Raw genomic sequence first — 16,096 nt, 5'->3', positions numbered from 1 at the left:
TTTTCTTTGTTCTCTTTTTTCTTTGTCAGACCACATCTGGAGCACTGTGCACAGTTCCGATCTCCATTTCCCTTGGTTAGACCACACTTGGAGCACTGTTCACAGTTTTGTTTTCCATATCGTTAGAAAAGCCAAGGTAGTTTTAAGGGAGTTATATTTTGATTGGTATAGATGAGAAATTAGATCTAGTTTTAGGCAGGTTTAATAATATGCTTCAGTACCTGGAACGGACTTATAGTTAGACCCATGCTGGAAAAAGGTGTTACTGTGTCGGGGGGGGGGGGCTGGTTGGGAAGTTCCAATGTGATATAGGGTGCTGTGGCATGAAGAGTAGATAAAGTTGCTTGACAGCTAGAGGCCCTTGTAAGGGAAAACATGCTCTTCAGTTTTAGCTGGAAGTCAGGCTGCAGAAAGACCGCCAGAGATGGAGCATCTTCCACAGCTCTGCTGACAGAATTTGGAGAAAGGGGAAGAACAGGAAGGCAGAACTCCTAGCTCGGCTCAAAGCATTAAAATGCAACAAAAGCAAGTTCCAGAGGAACTAAAGGGCGGTTGGTTCTGGAATCTGGAAATAGAAGATAACGTTCTTTTCGAAAGCACAGAAAATGCTGAGACCGGATTGTCTGGTGAAGAGTTAAGATTCTAAAGGTATCTGAAGTAATTCTAAAGGTTATTGAAGTATTTCTAAAGCTTGGGATACCTTATTACAGCCTCCAACCTTTTAAGTAATCAGGAAGACAGTATTAGCTGGTTAATCAGAGTTGTGTTCACAGTGAAAGTCAGTCGCGAAGAAGAAATCATAAAAGGTATCTGTGTAAACACATGGGGTGGATTCGCTGGTGGAAGTGTAGCAGAAGCTCTGGTCAAGAGTCCTTTGGAAGATGTGGAGTGGATTTTGGCATACAAACCACTGAGGGAAGGCATGATAACGAGAGATAGTTTTAAATCATGTTTTGGGGAGTGGAGTCAGGAAACTCTTATGTGACAATCATCTGTGGGGATTCGGAGGAGAAAACTATAGACACTAACTTGGGCTCAGAGTGGAGTGTATGTTTGACCACAGCCAATCATTGTGTTTTAAAAAAGACTGTGTGTGCTTATGAGACCCCTGTAGTTTCAAATGTACTGGGTCACCCATCTTAATCAAAACCTGAGACTAATTCCCGTACCAGCCTCCCCGAACAGGCGCCGGAATGTGGCGACTAGGGGCTCTTCACAGCAACTTCATTGAAGCCTACTCGTGACAATAAGTGATTTTCATTTTCATTTCATTGTTAACCTAAGGGAAAAATAAAGGAATATTGGATGACACTCCATTCTTTTACATTTAATGATTTTGTTCTTGTTCTTAAAGCTAATTAGGGGTCCTGTGACTCTGTTCCTCCATTTTATGGTAAAGAAAGGTGAATGTTAGAGCCAGGATTCAATTCTGGGATCTTCCTGTCCAGTTATAACATCAGCTGGGATTATAACAATATTCCTCGGTTAGACCACACTTGGAGCACTGTGCACAGTTCCAGTCTCCACATTGTTCAGCTAGACTACACTTGAAGCACTTTACACAGTTCCGCTCTCCTTATCCCTTGGTTAAAGCACACTTGGGGCACAATGCACTGTTTGACACTCCATATCCCTTGGTTAGACCACACTTGGAGCACTGTTCACAGTTCCGATCTCCATATCCCTGTTAGACTACATTTGGGGCACTGTGCCCAGTTCTGGCCTCTATATCCCTTGGTTAGACCACAATTGGGAGGACTGTTATCAGTTCTGATCTCCATATCCTTCTGTTAGACGACACTTGAAGCACTGTGCACAGTTCTGGTCTCCATATCCCTCTGTGAGACGACACTTGAAGCACTGTGCACGTTTCCAGTCTCCATATCCCCAGGTTAGACCACACTTGGAGCACTGTGCAGTTCCAGTTTCCGTATCTCTCGGTTAGGCCCCTCTGGGAGCACTGTTCACAGTTCATCTCTCCGTATTCCTTGGTTATACAACACTCGGAGCACTGTGCACAGTTCTGGTCTCCATATCTCTTGGTTAGACCACACTGGGAACATTGCGCACAGTTCTCGTCTCCATATCCCTCGGTTAGACCACACTCGGAAGTACTGTACACAGTTCTGGTCTCCATATTCCTTGGTTACACCACACTCTGAGTCCTGTCTTATAAAAGTTTATATATACACTGTGGATGAAGGGAAAAAAGATTTACCAAGAAGACCCCAGACCCAAGTGGTTGTAACGATCTGGAAAGACTGAATAGGCCAGGAGTCTTTTCTCAGGAAACGAGAAGGCTGAAGAGGTGACTTGATTGAGGTCTTTAAAATTCTGGAAGGCTTTCGATTGGGTTGATGGAGAGGTGTTTCCATTTTTGTCAGAGAGAGACCAGAACTCGGGGCCATCAATATTCAACAGTCACTAATAAATCTAATGGGAATTCAGGAGAGATTTCTTTACCCAGAGAGTGGGGAGAATGTGGGACTCGCTCCCACAGGAATGCGGAGAATGTGGGACTCGCTCCCACAGAGAGTGGGGAAAATGTGGGACTCGCTCCCACAGGGAGTGGGGAGAATGTGGGACTCGCTCCCACAGGGAGTGGGGAGAATGTGGGACTCGCTCCCACAGGGAGTGGGGAGAATGTGGGACTCGCTCCCACAGGGAGTGGGGAGAATGTGGGACTCGCTCCCACAGGGAGTGGGGAGAATGTGGGACTCGCTCCCACAGGGAGTGGGGAGAATGTGGGACTCGCTCCCACAGGGAGTGGGGAGAATGTGGGACTCGCTCCCACAGGGAGTGGGGAGAATGTGGGACTCTCTCCCACAGAGAGTGGGGAGAATGTGGGACTCGCTCCCACAGCGAGTGGGGTGAATGTGGGACTGGCTCCCACAGGGAGTGGGGAGAATGTGGGACTGGCTCCCAAGGGGAGTGAGACTGGCTCCCAAGGGGAGTGAGACTGGCTCCCAAGGGGAGTGGGACTGGCGCCCACGGCGAGTGGGACTGGCGCCCACGGCGAGTGGGACTGGCTCCCACGGCGAGTGGGACTGGCTCCCACGGCGAGTGGGACTGGCTCCCACGGCGAGTGGGACTGGCTCCCACGGCGAGTGGGACTGGCTCCCACGGCGAGTGGGACTGGCTCCCACGGCGAGTGGGACTGGCTCCCACGGCGAGTGGGACTGGCTCCTACGGCGAGTGGGACTGGCTCCCACGGGATGTGGAGTGAATGTGGGACTTGGTCCCATGGGGATTCGGGAGAATGTGGGATGCACTCCCATGGGGAGAATGTAGGACTGGCTCCCATGGCTAGTGAGGAGAATGTGGGACTCCCTCCCATGGGAATTCGGGAGAATGTGAGATGTGTTCCCACGGGGAGTGGGGAGAATGTGGGGCTCGATCCCACGGGGAGTGGTTGAGGTAAAACTTGTCAATGTATTTGTGGGGTAAACATGGGGGAGAGAGGAATAAAAGGATATGGTGATGGGGGGGGGGGGATGAAGAGGGATGGTGCGAGAAGGCTCGTGTGGGGCAGGAATGCCGAAAGGGAGCCGATAGGCCGAACGGGCAGTTTCTGTGTTGCAATCATGGCCTTGTGGGTCGGAGGTCTTTAGAAAAATGGCTTCAGCTCTCGTTCCACGGTGTAATCTCAGAAGTGTACATGATTGATATTTCAAAACCATACATACGCAAAAGCAAACATTGGTGAAACCTTCTTTATTAATCTTTCTTGAAGAATTCATTACTCTCATTCCATTCCACATATCAGAAAATATTTAAGACAGTATCAGATTTCACAGACACCCCATAAATTGAACATTTATTACAAGTGATTTGAAAGCAATCAACACAATAGCCCAAAATCTCTCTTCCCCTCCTGAACCACAACTAACCCCTCTTCCCCAATGCCGGTGCATTTAGAATGGGAAATCCTGGGCTGGAGTGTCCGCCCCACATATCTGTTTCAGCGGGATGCTCCGTTACGGCAGCTGGTCAATGGGGTTTCCCATTGTGGGGCAGCCCCACGCCGGCGGGAAACCCCCGGGCTGCCGGTAAAATGGAGCATCCCACCGGCGAAGAATCCAGCCCCCGATGTCAGCCTACACACTGCAGCCACACCCTCCCACCATTAGCGGCACTGCCACACCACATTTGGCACCCAGGGACAATCGGAGGGTGGCGAGTTCAGACTCTCCTCGTGGCGAGTCCTAACTCAACTGGGAAGCTTCCCCCCCCCCCCCCCCCCCCCCCTCCTTCTCCATCCTCTTATTAAGTAACTACCTTCTACTCACTAGATTCTGCTGGGGAAGCAAACCCATGTTTCAGCCAGAGACTTTGCTGTAGTTCAGTCAGTTTTCTTTGCATTAGTACATTGAACGAGTTTTTAAAACTAAATTTAGAGTAAGGGGCAATTTAGTGTGGCCAATCGCCTACCCTGCACATCCTTTTGGGTTGTTGGGGTGAGACCCATGCAGACACAAGGAGAATGTGCAAACTCCACACGGACAATTATCCCAGGGCCGGGATCGAACCAGGGTCCTCGGCGCTGTGATGCAACCGTGCTGCACTACACTGATGGTTTAAGTAGACTCTGTAGACTGTTTGCTATAGTGTGCTGTTTAAGTAGACTCTGTAGACTGCCTGCTGTAGTGCGCTGTTTAAATAGACTCTCTAGACAGCCTGCTGTAGTGCGCAGTTTAAATAGACTCTGCAGACTGTTTGCTATAGTGTGCTGTTTAAATACTCTGTGGAATTTTTGCTGTGGTGCACTGTTTAAATAGACTCTGTAGACTGCCTACTGTAGTGCGTTAACTAGACTCTGCAGACTGGCTGATGTAGTGCGCTGATTAACTAGACTCTGTAGTCTGGTTGCTGTGGTGCAATAATTAACTAGACTCTGCAGTCTGTTTGCTGTAGCGTGCTGTTTAACTAGACTCTGTAGGCTGCCTGCTGTAGTGCACTTATTAACTAGTCTATGTAGACAGTTTGCTGTAGTGCAGTAATTAACTAGGCTCTGTCGTCTCTATGTTGTAAATCCCAATTCCTTATCCACTCTGTGACTCAGTCTGCTTGCAGTTTAGATACACAGGCTGCCTTTTTTCCCCACACCTAGCAGTGCATCTTCCCGTAACAAGCCATTGACCGCCAATGAGACTTTGCGGCTCACTCTTCCGCTGTCGGGGAACCCGGTGCGAGGGGTGGACTTCGACGAGGCCAGAAGATCCCTCCCTGTTACGAATGCGGACGCGTTTGTAAGGGCAGGCCATGGACAGAAGTATGGATCTGAATCACCAGACTCAGTGCAAAGATCCCAGGCCTCTGCCTCACACTGCGAGAAGTTGCCACTCCTCGGGTGAGGGGCACCAGAGAATGAGGCACGTTTTGAAGATAGTTCTCCCCAAAAGACTGCCAGCATCCCCTTCGCCTCACCCTTATCACTCAGTCCACTGTTGATCCCAGCCCCACTTAGACTTGCATAGTTACAAACCCGTGCACAACGTTCTCACTGGACCAGGCACAGTGACAGCAACCCCCCCTCCCCACCCACGCTACCCCTTCACAGTTGAGCAATGGGATCCCCTCCCCTTTAAATTCCGAGGGCAGGTCGCACAGACGAGGTTTCAATGCACTCCGGGTCTGGGAGATGAAGGGGGCAATCGAATTGAGAGGTTTGAGTGGATTAGAGGATTTGACAAGAGTCGAGAGAGATAAACTGTTTCCTCTGGTGCGGGGGGGGGGGGGGGCTACAAGAGAGTGGGCAACAGAACCTTAAAACTGGAGCCGGGACGTTCACTTCCTCACACAAAGGGGGAAGTGGGAATCTGGAACTATCTGTCCCAAAATTGGGCTGTTGAGGCTGGGAGGCGTCAATTGTAAAATTTCAAATTCGAGATTGGAGTGTTAGGAAGCCAGGGTGGGGAGAAGGAGTGAAGATCCAGAAGAGCCACAATCTGACTGAAGTGGAGGAATAGGCTCGGGGGGGGGGGGGGGGGGGGATGGGCCTCCTCTTGTTCTTGTGTAACAGGCTTGAGGGGGCTGAATGGGCCTCCTCTTGTTCCTGTTTAACAGGCTCAGGGGGGCTGAACAGGACAAGGCGGATCTGAGAAGGGTCAAACGAACCAGGGGCTGTGAGGAGTACAATACTGCAGCGAGACGAAAGGCCAAACGTCACGACAGAGAGTACTCGAAGCAGGAGAGGTAAGAGAGATTTTACAACTCTAATAATCATTGCCGGGTGGCATTAAAAATATAACCCAAAGGCATGGCCAGCTTCCGGAGATCAGCAATAGCGTTGCATATGGCAGCATAGACACACAGGCACACACACACACACAGAACACAAAAAGGGATTAACATCTCCCCCCCCCCCCCCCCCCCACCACAGACGAACCCTGCTGGAGCCCCACACTGGGATCAGAGATTATTACAATTATCCCCCCCCGCCCTCCACCCTCCCCTTACTATCACCCCTTCCCCATATAGGGATTGAGAGGTAAATAGGCCAGTCATAAATAGACACACTATACAGAAGGCAGAAGGGGAGGGGGCGAGGGGGGGATACAGGGGGAGAAGTGGGGTGAGGGTGGGGTGTGAGGGTGGGGTGTGAGGGGGTTAACAGTTCTTGGCCCCTCGATCCTGGGGTCGTTCAGCGACGTCTGGTGAAGTTTTAACATTCAGTTGCTTCACCTGAGAGAGAGAAAGAGAGAGAAACACAGAGAAAGAGAATATAATCAGTTTATTGTTCAGTCACGGTCATGAATGGGAAGATCCCACAGCCACTGTTTCATAGGATGGGGCGGGTGGACGGGGGGACATGCATTTTGCCCCGCTCTCCTGCCCATTCCTTGGCATCTCTCACCCCCTTCACTCTCTCCAACTCCCCTACCTCCTTCCCTCCATCCCTCACCACTCCTTCCCTCCCCCACCCCACCCTCCCTCCCTCTCCTACCTCTGCCCCCTCCATCTCTCACTCCTCCCTCCCTCTCACTCCTTCCTCCCCGTATCTCAACCACCCCCCATCTCTAACCCCTCCCTCGTGTTATGATATGCAAACAGGCAACCAATGAACACACAGAATAGGACACAACCAATGGGCAGTCAGGACACTCAGATGTGGCATCACCACAAGGGGGCATGACATAAACACTATAAAAGGGATGAGGCACTCACACCTGACTCTTTCCACAGACAGACATCTAGAGAGTTAGACAGGGCTGATCAGCAGCATCTTACCCCAGCACGTGGCTTAGAGTAAGCTGGTACAGTTAGACTGAGTTACTACAGTTAGATTAGCAGAGGGTCGAACTCATTTGCGAATTGTGTTAATAGTTCAATAAACACGTTCAACTCATTTCAGAGTCTGGAGCATCCTTTAGTTAAGACTGCATCAAGTAGCAGCCTGTGTTATCCGAAGCAGCATAACACAACCGCCTCCATCTCTCACGCCCTCCCCTTTCCCTCCCTCCATCTCTCACTCCACCCTCCCACCCTCCATCTCTCAACCCCAATCCCTCTCACCCTCCCTCCCTCTCAACCCCCCTCCATCTCTCGCCTCACCCACCCTCCCTCCATCTCTCGCCCCTCCCTCTCTCACCCCACCCTCCCTCCCTCTCACCCCACCCTCCCTCCCTCTCACACCCCACCTCTCACCCACCCTCCTTCCCTCCCTCTCACCCCACCCTTCTTCCCTCCCTCACTCCACCCTCTCTCCCTCTCTCCCTCTCACTCCCACCCTCTCTCCCTCCTTCCCCCTCACTCCATCCTCTCTCCCTCTCACCCACCCTCCCTCCATCTCTCACCCCCGTCCCTCTCACCCTCCCTCCCTCTCACCCTCCCTCCCTCTCACCCTCCCTCCCTCCATCTCTCGCCTCACCCACCCTCCCTCCATCTCTCACCCCTCCCTCTCGCACCCCACCCTCCCTCCCTCTCACCCCACCCTCCCTCCCTCCCTCTCTCACTCCACCCTCTCCCTCCCTCCCTCTCTCACTCCACCCTCCCTCACCCCACCCTCCCTACCTCTCACCCCACCCTCCCTACCTCTCACCCCACCCTCCCTCCCTCTCACTCCACCCTCTCCCTCCCTCCCTCACCCCACCCTCTCTCCCTCCCTCCCCCTCTCACCCCACCCTCTCTCCCTCCCTCCCCCTCTCACCCCACCCTCTCTCCCTCCCTCCCCCTCACCCCACCCTCTCTCCCTCCCTCCCCCTCTCACCCCACCCTCTCTCCCTCCCTCCCCCTCTCACCCCACCCTCTCTCCCTCCCTCCCCCTCTCACCCCACCCTCTCTCCCTCCCTCCCCCTCTCACCCCACCCTCTCTCCCTCCCTCCCCTCACCCCACCCTCTCTCCCTCCCTCCCCCTCTCACCCCACCCTCTCTCCCTCCCCCCTCTCTCCCTCCCTCCCCCTCTCACCCCACCCTCTCTCCCCACCCTCTCTCCCTCCCTCCCCCTCTCACCCCACCCTCTCTCCCTCCCTCCCCCTCCCTCTCACCCCACCCTCTCTCCCTCCCTCCCCCTCTCACCCCACCCTCTCTCCCTCCCTCCCCCTCTCACCCCACCCTCCCTCCCCCTCTCACCCCACCCTCCCTCCCCCTCTCACCCCACCCTCTCACCCCACCCTCTCACCCCACCCACACCCTCCCCCCTCTCTCCCTCTCTCCCTCCCTCCCCCCTCTCCCTCCCTCCCCCCTCCCCCCCTCTCCCTCCCTCCCTCCATCTCGCACCCCTCCCTCCATCTCTCCATCTCGCACACCTCCTTCCCTCCATCTCGCACCCCTCCTTCTCGCACCCCTCCCTCCCTCCATCTCACACCCCTCCCTCCCCCTCTCACCCCACCCTCCCTCCCCCTCTCACCTCACCCTCCCTCCCCCTCTCACCCCACCCCACCCTCACCCCCCCACCCCACCCTCACCCCACCCCACCCTCTCCCTCCCTCCCTCTCTCCCTCCCTCCCCCCTCTCTCCATCTCGCACACCTCCTTCCCTCCATCTCGCACACCTCCTTCTCGCACCCCTCCCTCCCTCCATCTCGCACCCTTCCCTCCCTCCATCTCGCACCCCTCCCTCCCTCCATCTCGCACCCCTCCCTCCCTCCATCTCGCACCCCTCCCTCCCTCCATCTCGCACCCCTCCCTCCCTCCATCTCGCACCCCTCCCTCCCTCCATCTCGCACCCCCTCCCTCCCTCCATCTCGCACCCCTCCCTCACTCACCTGGTTGGAGGAGATGTTGAGCCGTTGCGGCTCCGCTGTTGGACCGGGTCCTGGAACAAGAGGCACAATTTACAGGTGGGATTTTTCAGCGGTGCCCTCTCAGCGACTAGAATTCCTGCCCGAGGTCCTCGGACCTTTAAATGGTTCCCGTCCCGACTGTGGTGATCTTGTGGCGGGTGTGGCCGATAAAGCCAGCCCAACATGTCCACATTGAGAATCTCATTCCAACAAGTCATGGAAACCCTCTGGCCAACCAGAACCAGCCTCCTCCTGCCCCCCCCCCCCCCCCCCGCGCCAGTACCCCCACCCCACCCCACCCCCTTCGCCCACCTCTCCCGCCCCTCCACCCCGGCCCCCATACAATCCTGGTCGACCCACCCTGTTGTCTCTTGTCACAAAACTGGGATTAATCACCCTTTGACATCGGTCAAACATTTCAAAGAAGTTGGTAGTGACCAGCGAGTTCCTGAACAGGTGTGTGGGGAACACATATTCAGATGAGTTGAGTTGTGTGTTGGGAGAGGAGGGGGGAGGGGTTGGAAATAGACGCCTTCCCTCTTTTACTCTCCCAACGTGGAGGGGTAGAGAGAGAGTGGCTACCTTGGCCCCAAGGTTTATAGGACCAGCATTTATTGCCCATTCCCTAATTGCCCGTTCAACTGCTGCAGTGCCTGAGGTGTAGGTATACCCACCGTGCTGTTAGGGAGGGCAGTTCCAGGATTTTGACCCAGCGACAGTGAAGGAACTGCTGATATATTTCCAAGTCATGGTGGTGAGTGACTTGGAGAGGAACCTCCAGGTGGTGGGGTTCCCAGTTATCTGCTGCCTTGTCCTTCTAGATGGTAGAGGCCGTGGGTTTGGAAGGTGCTGCCTAAAGAGTCTTGGTGAGTTGCTGCAGTGCATCTTGTAGAATGTGCACGCAGCTGACACTGTGTCAATGGTGGCAGGGGTGCCAGTCAAGCAGGGCTGCTTTGTCCTGGATGGTGTCGAGCTTCATGAATGTTGTTAGAGCTGCACTCATCCAGGTAAGTGGAGAGCATTCCATCACACTCCTAACTTGTGCCTTGTAGATGGTGAACAGACTTTGGGAGGTCAGAAGGTGAGTTACTAACCGTAGGATTCCTAGTCTCTGACCTGCTCTGGTAGCCACAGGATTAATGTGGCTGGGTCCAGTTGAGTTTCTGCTCAATGGTAACCCGCAGGATGTTGATTATGGGGGATTCAGCGAAGGCAATGCCGTTGAATGTTAAGGGGCCATGGTTAGATCCTCTCTTGAAGGAGATGCTCCTTGCCAGATTCTGGTCAATGGAGCCCCCAGTAGTGTAGGACGGGGGAAATTGAGTGATTGCAGTGCCGTCTATATGAAATGAAATTAAAAAATGAAATGAAAATCGCTTATTGTCACAATTAGGCTTCAATGAAGTTACTGTGAAAAGCCCCTAGTCGCTACATTCCGGCACTGGTTCGGAGAGGCTGGTACGGGAATCGAACCGTGCTGCTGGCCTGCCTTGGTCTGCTTTAAAAGCCAGCGATTCAGCCCAGTGTGCTAATTTGTAGTAAAACACAAAACAAACACAAACCTCTTATTCTGGTTAAACTTGCACCTGCATTTCCCAGCTAGGAGAGAAAGATAAAGCAGTTATCAGATCATTAAAATAATAGCACATCGAAGAAACAAAGTTCAAAGTCCAGACTGTTTGCACAATACGCCAACTAAGAGATAATGTTCAAATCTGTAAAGTTACAGAGTAAAGCTCCCTCTACACCGTCCCCATCAAACAGTCCCTGGACAGTTACAAACAGGGTTAGATACAGAGTAAAGCTCCCTCTACACTGTCCCCATCAAACACTCCCAGGACAGTTACAGTTTTGGTCACCAGACCCACGATGTGATTTGGTGTCAGATTGCGCCTTTGTGTGAAGTCTGTTGTATAAGCAAGTTGTTGAACGGAATTCAGCGGCGAAGCAGCAACAGCAAAAGATCAGTCAGTGGAAATATAAATTTCACAAGAGACCGTTGATGAAAATGCTGGCTGGAAGCCAGAGTCGGTCACAGGGATTCTGTTGTGCCACACAGGGCCGTACTGTGGGCGCTGGGCAAAGGACACAGGTCACAGAGGCTTCAAGCCAGCCGCCGCTCCAGATGCACCAGAGACACACCTTGCTCATCCGAGATATAAAACAGCAGAGGCCTTTATCATGTTAATTGATTGGCTAGATCAGGAAATGAAGGATGTGTGTGGATTGTCGACCATTATCACCACATTATGACTGGATGATAAACAGCTTCCAGAACCAGTTTAATAAGTGACTGAGAGATTAAGGGGAGACCATTCAGCCCCACCAGCCTGTTCTACCATTCCATAGTGCTTCCTCTTGTGGAGAAGGAGGCGCCCCATTGAAGACAGAGATGAGGAGGAGTTTCTTCCGTCAGTGGGGGTGACACTTGTGGCACAGTGGCTAGCACTACTGCCTCACGCACCAGGATCCCGGGTTCGATTTCCAGCCTCGGGTGATGGCCTGTGTGGAGTTTTGCACGTTCTCCCAGTGTCTGCGTGGGTTTCCTCCGGGTGCTCCGGTTTCCTCCCCCAGTACAAACATGTGCAGGTTAGGTGGACTGGCCATGATAAATTGCCCTTGGTGTTCAAAGATGTGTAGATTAGGTGGGGTTACGGGGATAGAGTTGGGGAGTGGGCCTAGGTAGGATGCTCTTTCAGAGGGTCAGAGAGTCTCGAAGGGCCGAATAGCCTCCTTCTGCACTGTAGGGATTCTATGGTTATGGATCTAATAATATAATAATAACTTATTGTCACTTATTGTCACAAGTAGGCTTCAAATGAAGTTACTGTGAAAAGCCCCTAGTCGCCACATTCCGATGCCTGTTCGGGGAGGCCGGTATGGGAATTGAACCTGTGTGCCGGCACTTTCAACCAGCTGTTTAGCCCACTGTACAAAACCAGCCCCTAGATCTGTGCAATTCTTTATTGCAGAGGGCTGGAGACAGGCTGGGTCATTAAGTATGTTCAAAGAAAGAGCAGGGTGACAGGGTGTTCTCCCAGTGTGTGCGTGGGTACGTTCCAGGGTGCCCCGGTATCCTCCCACAGTCCAAAGATATGCAGGTTAGGTGGATTGGCTATGCTAAATTGCCCTTAGTGTCCAAAATTGCCCTTAGTGTTGGGTGGGGTTACTGAGTTATGGGGATAGGGTGGAAGTGTGGGCATGGGCAGAGTGCTCTTTCCAAGAGCCAGTGCAGACTGGATGGGCCGAATGGCCCCCTTCTGCACTGTAAATTCTATTAAAATGACGGGGGATAGGGGACAAGGCGAGCTGTACTTGCAGAATGCCAGCAGGATCAGGATGGGCTGAATGGCTGCAGGGCAGAGGAAGGAAGGGGAGGAGGCCACACGAGACCATGGTGTGCTTCGCCGCGGAGACTCACCCATCAGGATAATCACTCCGATCACACAGAGCACGGCAGCCACAATGAGTCCGACGACACGCAGTCTGTAATAGTCTGTGGAGAGAGAGAGAGATATCAGAGAGAGGGAGAGAGAGAGAAAGATCGGAGAGAGAGAGAGAGAGAGAGAGAGAGAGAGAGAGATTAGTGAACAGGGGCTGAAGGAAAGACAATGCGCCAACAGCGGAGCAGTCTGGGGTGAAGATCATCACACGGTTACATTCACTTACCTGAGAAGGGACAGGCCATCATTTTAAATCGCTGATTCAGTGTGGATGCGTAATCAGCTCCTGGAGTTTCTCCATTTACAGCTGGAGGAGATCTCTCTCTCTCTCTCTCTCCCTCTGCCAGAGGGACATTGATTTGGGCCCCCTGCCCTGCCCCCTCCCCTCCCTCCCCCGCTGCCCCCTCCCCCCCCCGCCCTCCCCTCAACCCCCAACTCTCCAGATACAAGGTCCATAATCCAGACAAGCCATCCCCCACGTCAGAAGGGGACTGCAGGAGGTTACAGGGATAGGAAGGGTTGTAGGTTCTGGAGGAGGTTACAGGGATAGGAAGGGTTGTAAGTTCTGGAGGAGGTTACAGACATAGGGAGGGTTCTAGGTTCTGGAGGAGGTTACAGAGAGAGGAAGAGTCAGAGGGGATGGGGAGGTGAGCGAGAAAGGAAGGTTGGAGGGGGTTACAGAGATAGGGAGGGTTGGAGGGAACGGAAGGAGGTTACAGTGCTAGGGAGGGGTTATAGAGGATGGAGAATGTTATAGAGATTGGGAGGGCTTTAGGGGCTGGAGGAGATCACAGAGATAGGGAGGGGTTATAGGAGACGGGAGGTGGTTAGAGAGATAGGGAGCAGAGGGAGATTAAAAAACCTTGCGTGGAAACAAAGAGCCCATTGCCGGTTTGAGAATAACCTGGTTCCATCAGTGGGGATCATAGAATTTACGATGCACAAGGAGACCAGTTGGCCCATCGAGTTTGCACCGGCCTTTCGAAATAGCACCCAACTTAAATCCACTCCTCCACCCTATCCCCATAACCCAGTCACCCCACCGAGCCTTTTGGCATGAAGGAGCAATATAACATAGCCAATCCATCTAACCTGCACATCTTTGGACTGTGGGCGGAAACCGGAGCACCCGGAGGAAACCCACACACACATGGGGAGAACGTGCAGACTCCACACAGTCACCCAATGTCGAAATTGAACCCGGGTCTCTGGAGCTGTGAGGCAGCGGTGCTAACCACTGTGCCACCGTGCTGGGACGCAAGGCTGTTCTATTACCAGGTGCTAGATAAATACACATGGCTGTGCTCAGGTTCCTTGACCAAATTCTCAACTCGGGGACACGGTTAATCAACGGCATTCCCTAACCGAGTCAGCATTCAGCCATGTTGGACAAAGTGAAGTCAGAACAGCAGACATTTCGGAGAGACTCACCGTAAGTGAAACGGGCATCACGGTCAGCAGGTTCTGGAAGAGGATGAGAAACCGAGATCAGTAACAATACAGATTTTCCCACTGATGTACCGTCAATTACCACGGGACAAGAATGGTGGAACAATCGAGGCTTTATTGAACAAGATGTTGTGCCTCCTGCAGCTGGAACCAGAATGGCTGCAGCGCAGGAGAGCACACACTTTTATACACCGCCGACTGGGAGGAGCCAGCAGGCAGGGATTTACCATCGTACCTGTAATATACGGGCAATGCCGTAATACATATAATATGCCACTAGTGGCGACTACCACATTCACCCCCTGTTTAAAAAAAAAAGACCGGTGGGGGTGGTGAAAACATTACAAATTAAGTCTGTTGGGGGCTTTGACTCTCCGCCGCGGTCGCCTCGGTCCAGGTGGTGATATGGGCGCGACTCCGGGAGCGTGTTGTTCTCGTCTTTGTCATCCGAGTGCATCCAGTGGGAGGATGGATCCCGTTGGGGTGGGGGTTCGCTGGAGGCGGGAAGTGGTGTCAGGTCTACAGTCGTAGGTGGGGACCCAGCGGGTGCCAGGTCCCGGAGGGAGAATGTGACCTTTCGTCCATCGGGGTGTGCCACGTAGGCGTACTGCGGGTTTGCTGTAGGAGGTGGACTTTCTCAACCAAGGGATCCAATTCATGGCTCCACATATGCTTCCGGAGGAGGACAGGTCCAGGAACTGTCAGCCATGTTGGGAGCAAGACCCTGGAGGTAGACTTCCTGGGAAAGGCAAACACACATTCGTGAGGGGTCTCATTTAGTGGCAGTACAGAGGAGCGACTGGATGGAATGGAGCGCGTCGGGGAGGACCTCCTGCCAGCGGGAGATTTTTAGACCACAGGGCCAGCAGGACAGCCTTCCAGACCGTGCCGTTCTCCCTCTCCACCTGCCCGTTTTCCCGGGGATTGTAGCTGGTCGTCCTGGTCGAGGCGATACCCTTGCTGAGCAGGAACTGACGCGCTCATCACTCATGAAGGAGGATCCTCGATTGCTGTGGATGTAGGTGAAGATGCTGTGCAGGGCTTTGATGACCGTGGCAGAAGCCATGTCGGGACACGGGATGGCGAAAGGGAACCGGGAGTACTCGTCAATTACATTGAGGAAGTACACGTTGCAGTCGGTGGAGGGGAGGGGCCCTTTGAAGTCTACGCTGAGGCGCTCAAAAGGGGCGGGAGGCCTTCACCAGGTGCGCTCTATCTAGCCGGTAGAAGTGCGGTTTGCACTCTGCACAGACTTCGCAGTCTCTGGTGACGGTCCTGACCTCCTCAATGGAGTAAGGCAGGTTACGGGCCTTGATGAAATGGAAGAACCGGGTGACCCCCGGGTGGCAGAGGTCATAGTGGAGAGCCCGGAGTCGGTCCACTTGATAGGGCATCCGGGGGCTCGTTGAGCTTTCCCAGGCGATACAAGATCTCATAATTATAGGTGGAGAGCTCGATCCTCCACCTCAAGATCTTGGTCATTTTTAATCATGCCCCGCTGTGTATTATTAAACATGAAGGCAACCGACCGTTGGTCAGCGAGGAGTGTGAATCTCCTGCCGACTAGGTAATGCCTCCAATGCCGCAAAGTTTCCACAATGGCTTGGGCCTCCTTTTCGACAGAGGCGTGCCGAATTTCGGAGGCATGGACGGTGCGGGAAAAGGAGGCCACGGGTCTGCCCACCTGGTTGAGAGTGGCGGCCAGAGCTACGTCTGATGTATCGCTCTCCACCTGAAAGGGAAGGGACTCGTCGACCGTGTGCATCGTGGCCTTGGCGATGTCCGCCTTGATGTGGTTGAAGGCCTGGCGGGCCTCAGTCGTCAGGGGAAAAACTGTGGACTTGATGAGTGGGCGGGCCTTGTCCGCATAATTAGGGACCCGCTGGGCGTAATAGGAGAAAAACCCCAGGCATCGTTTCAGGGCTTTTGGGCAGTGGGGGAGAGGAAGTTCCAGGACGGGGGCGCATGTGGTCGGGGTCGG

At 53.4% G+C, this 16,096-nt stretch overlaps 1 protein-coding gene across 1 annotated transcript in view; it reads right to left on the bottom strand.

Annotated features, from left to right (window-relative positions):
* Positions 1 to 3,699: 3,699 nt before the first annotated feature.
* fxyd1 (FXYD domain containing ion transport regulator 1 (phospholemman)) overlaps positions 3,700 to 16,096 on the bottom strand; it is a 34,017-nt gene continuing 21,620 nt past the window's right edge. The window contains exons 4-8 of the mRNA XM_038813366.1: positions 14,098 to 14,130; positions 12,645 to 12,719; positions 10,786 to 10,822; positions 9,206 to 9,255; positions 3,700 to 6,684 (exon numbers count right to left, since the gene is read on the bottom strand). Of these exons, the coding sequence (XP_038669294.1) occupies positions 6,665 to 6,684; positions 9,206 to 9,255; positions 10,786 to 10,822; positions 12,645 to 12,719; positions 14,098 to 14,130 (215 nt within the window). The 3' untranslated portion in view covers positions 3,700 to 6,664. The remainder of the gene's footprint in view (positions 6,685 to 9,205; positions 9,256 to 10,785; positions 10,823 to 12,644; positions 12,720 to 14,097; positions 14,131 to 16,096) is intronic.

The sequence above is a fragment of the Scyliorhinus canicula genome, chromosome 12, assembly GCF_902713615.1.
Source record: "Scyliorhinus canicula chromosome 12, sScyCan1.1, whole genome shotgun sequence".
NCBI classification, from domain to species: Eukaryota; Metazoa; Chordata; class Chondrichthyes; order Carcharhiniformes; family Scyliorhinidae; genus Scyliorhinus; species Scyliorhinus canicula.
Note: the sequence above shows the minus strand (reverse complement) of the source record. Positions and strands in the feature narration are given on the sequence as shown.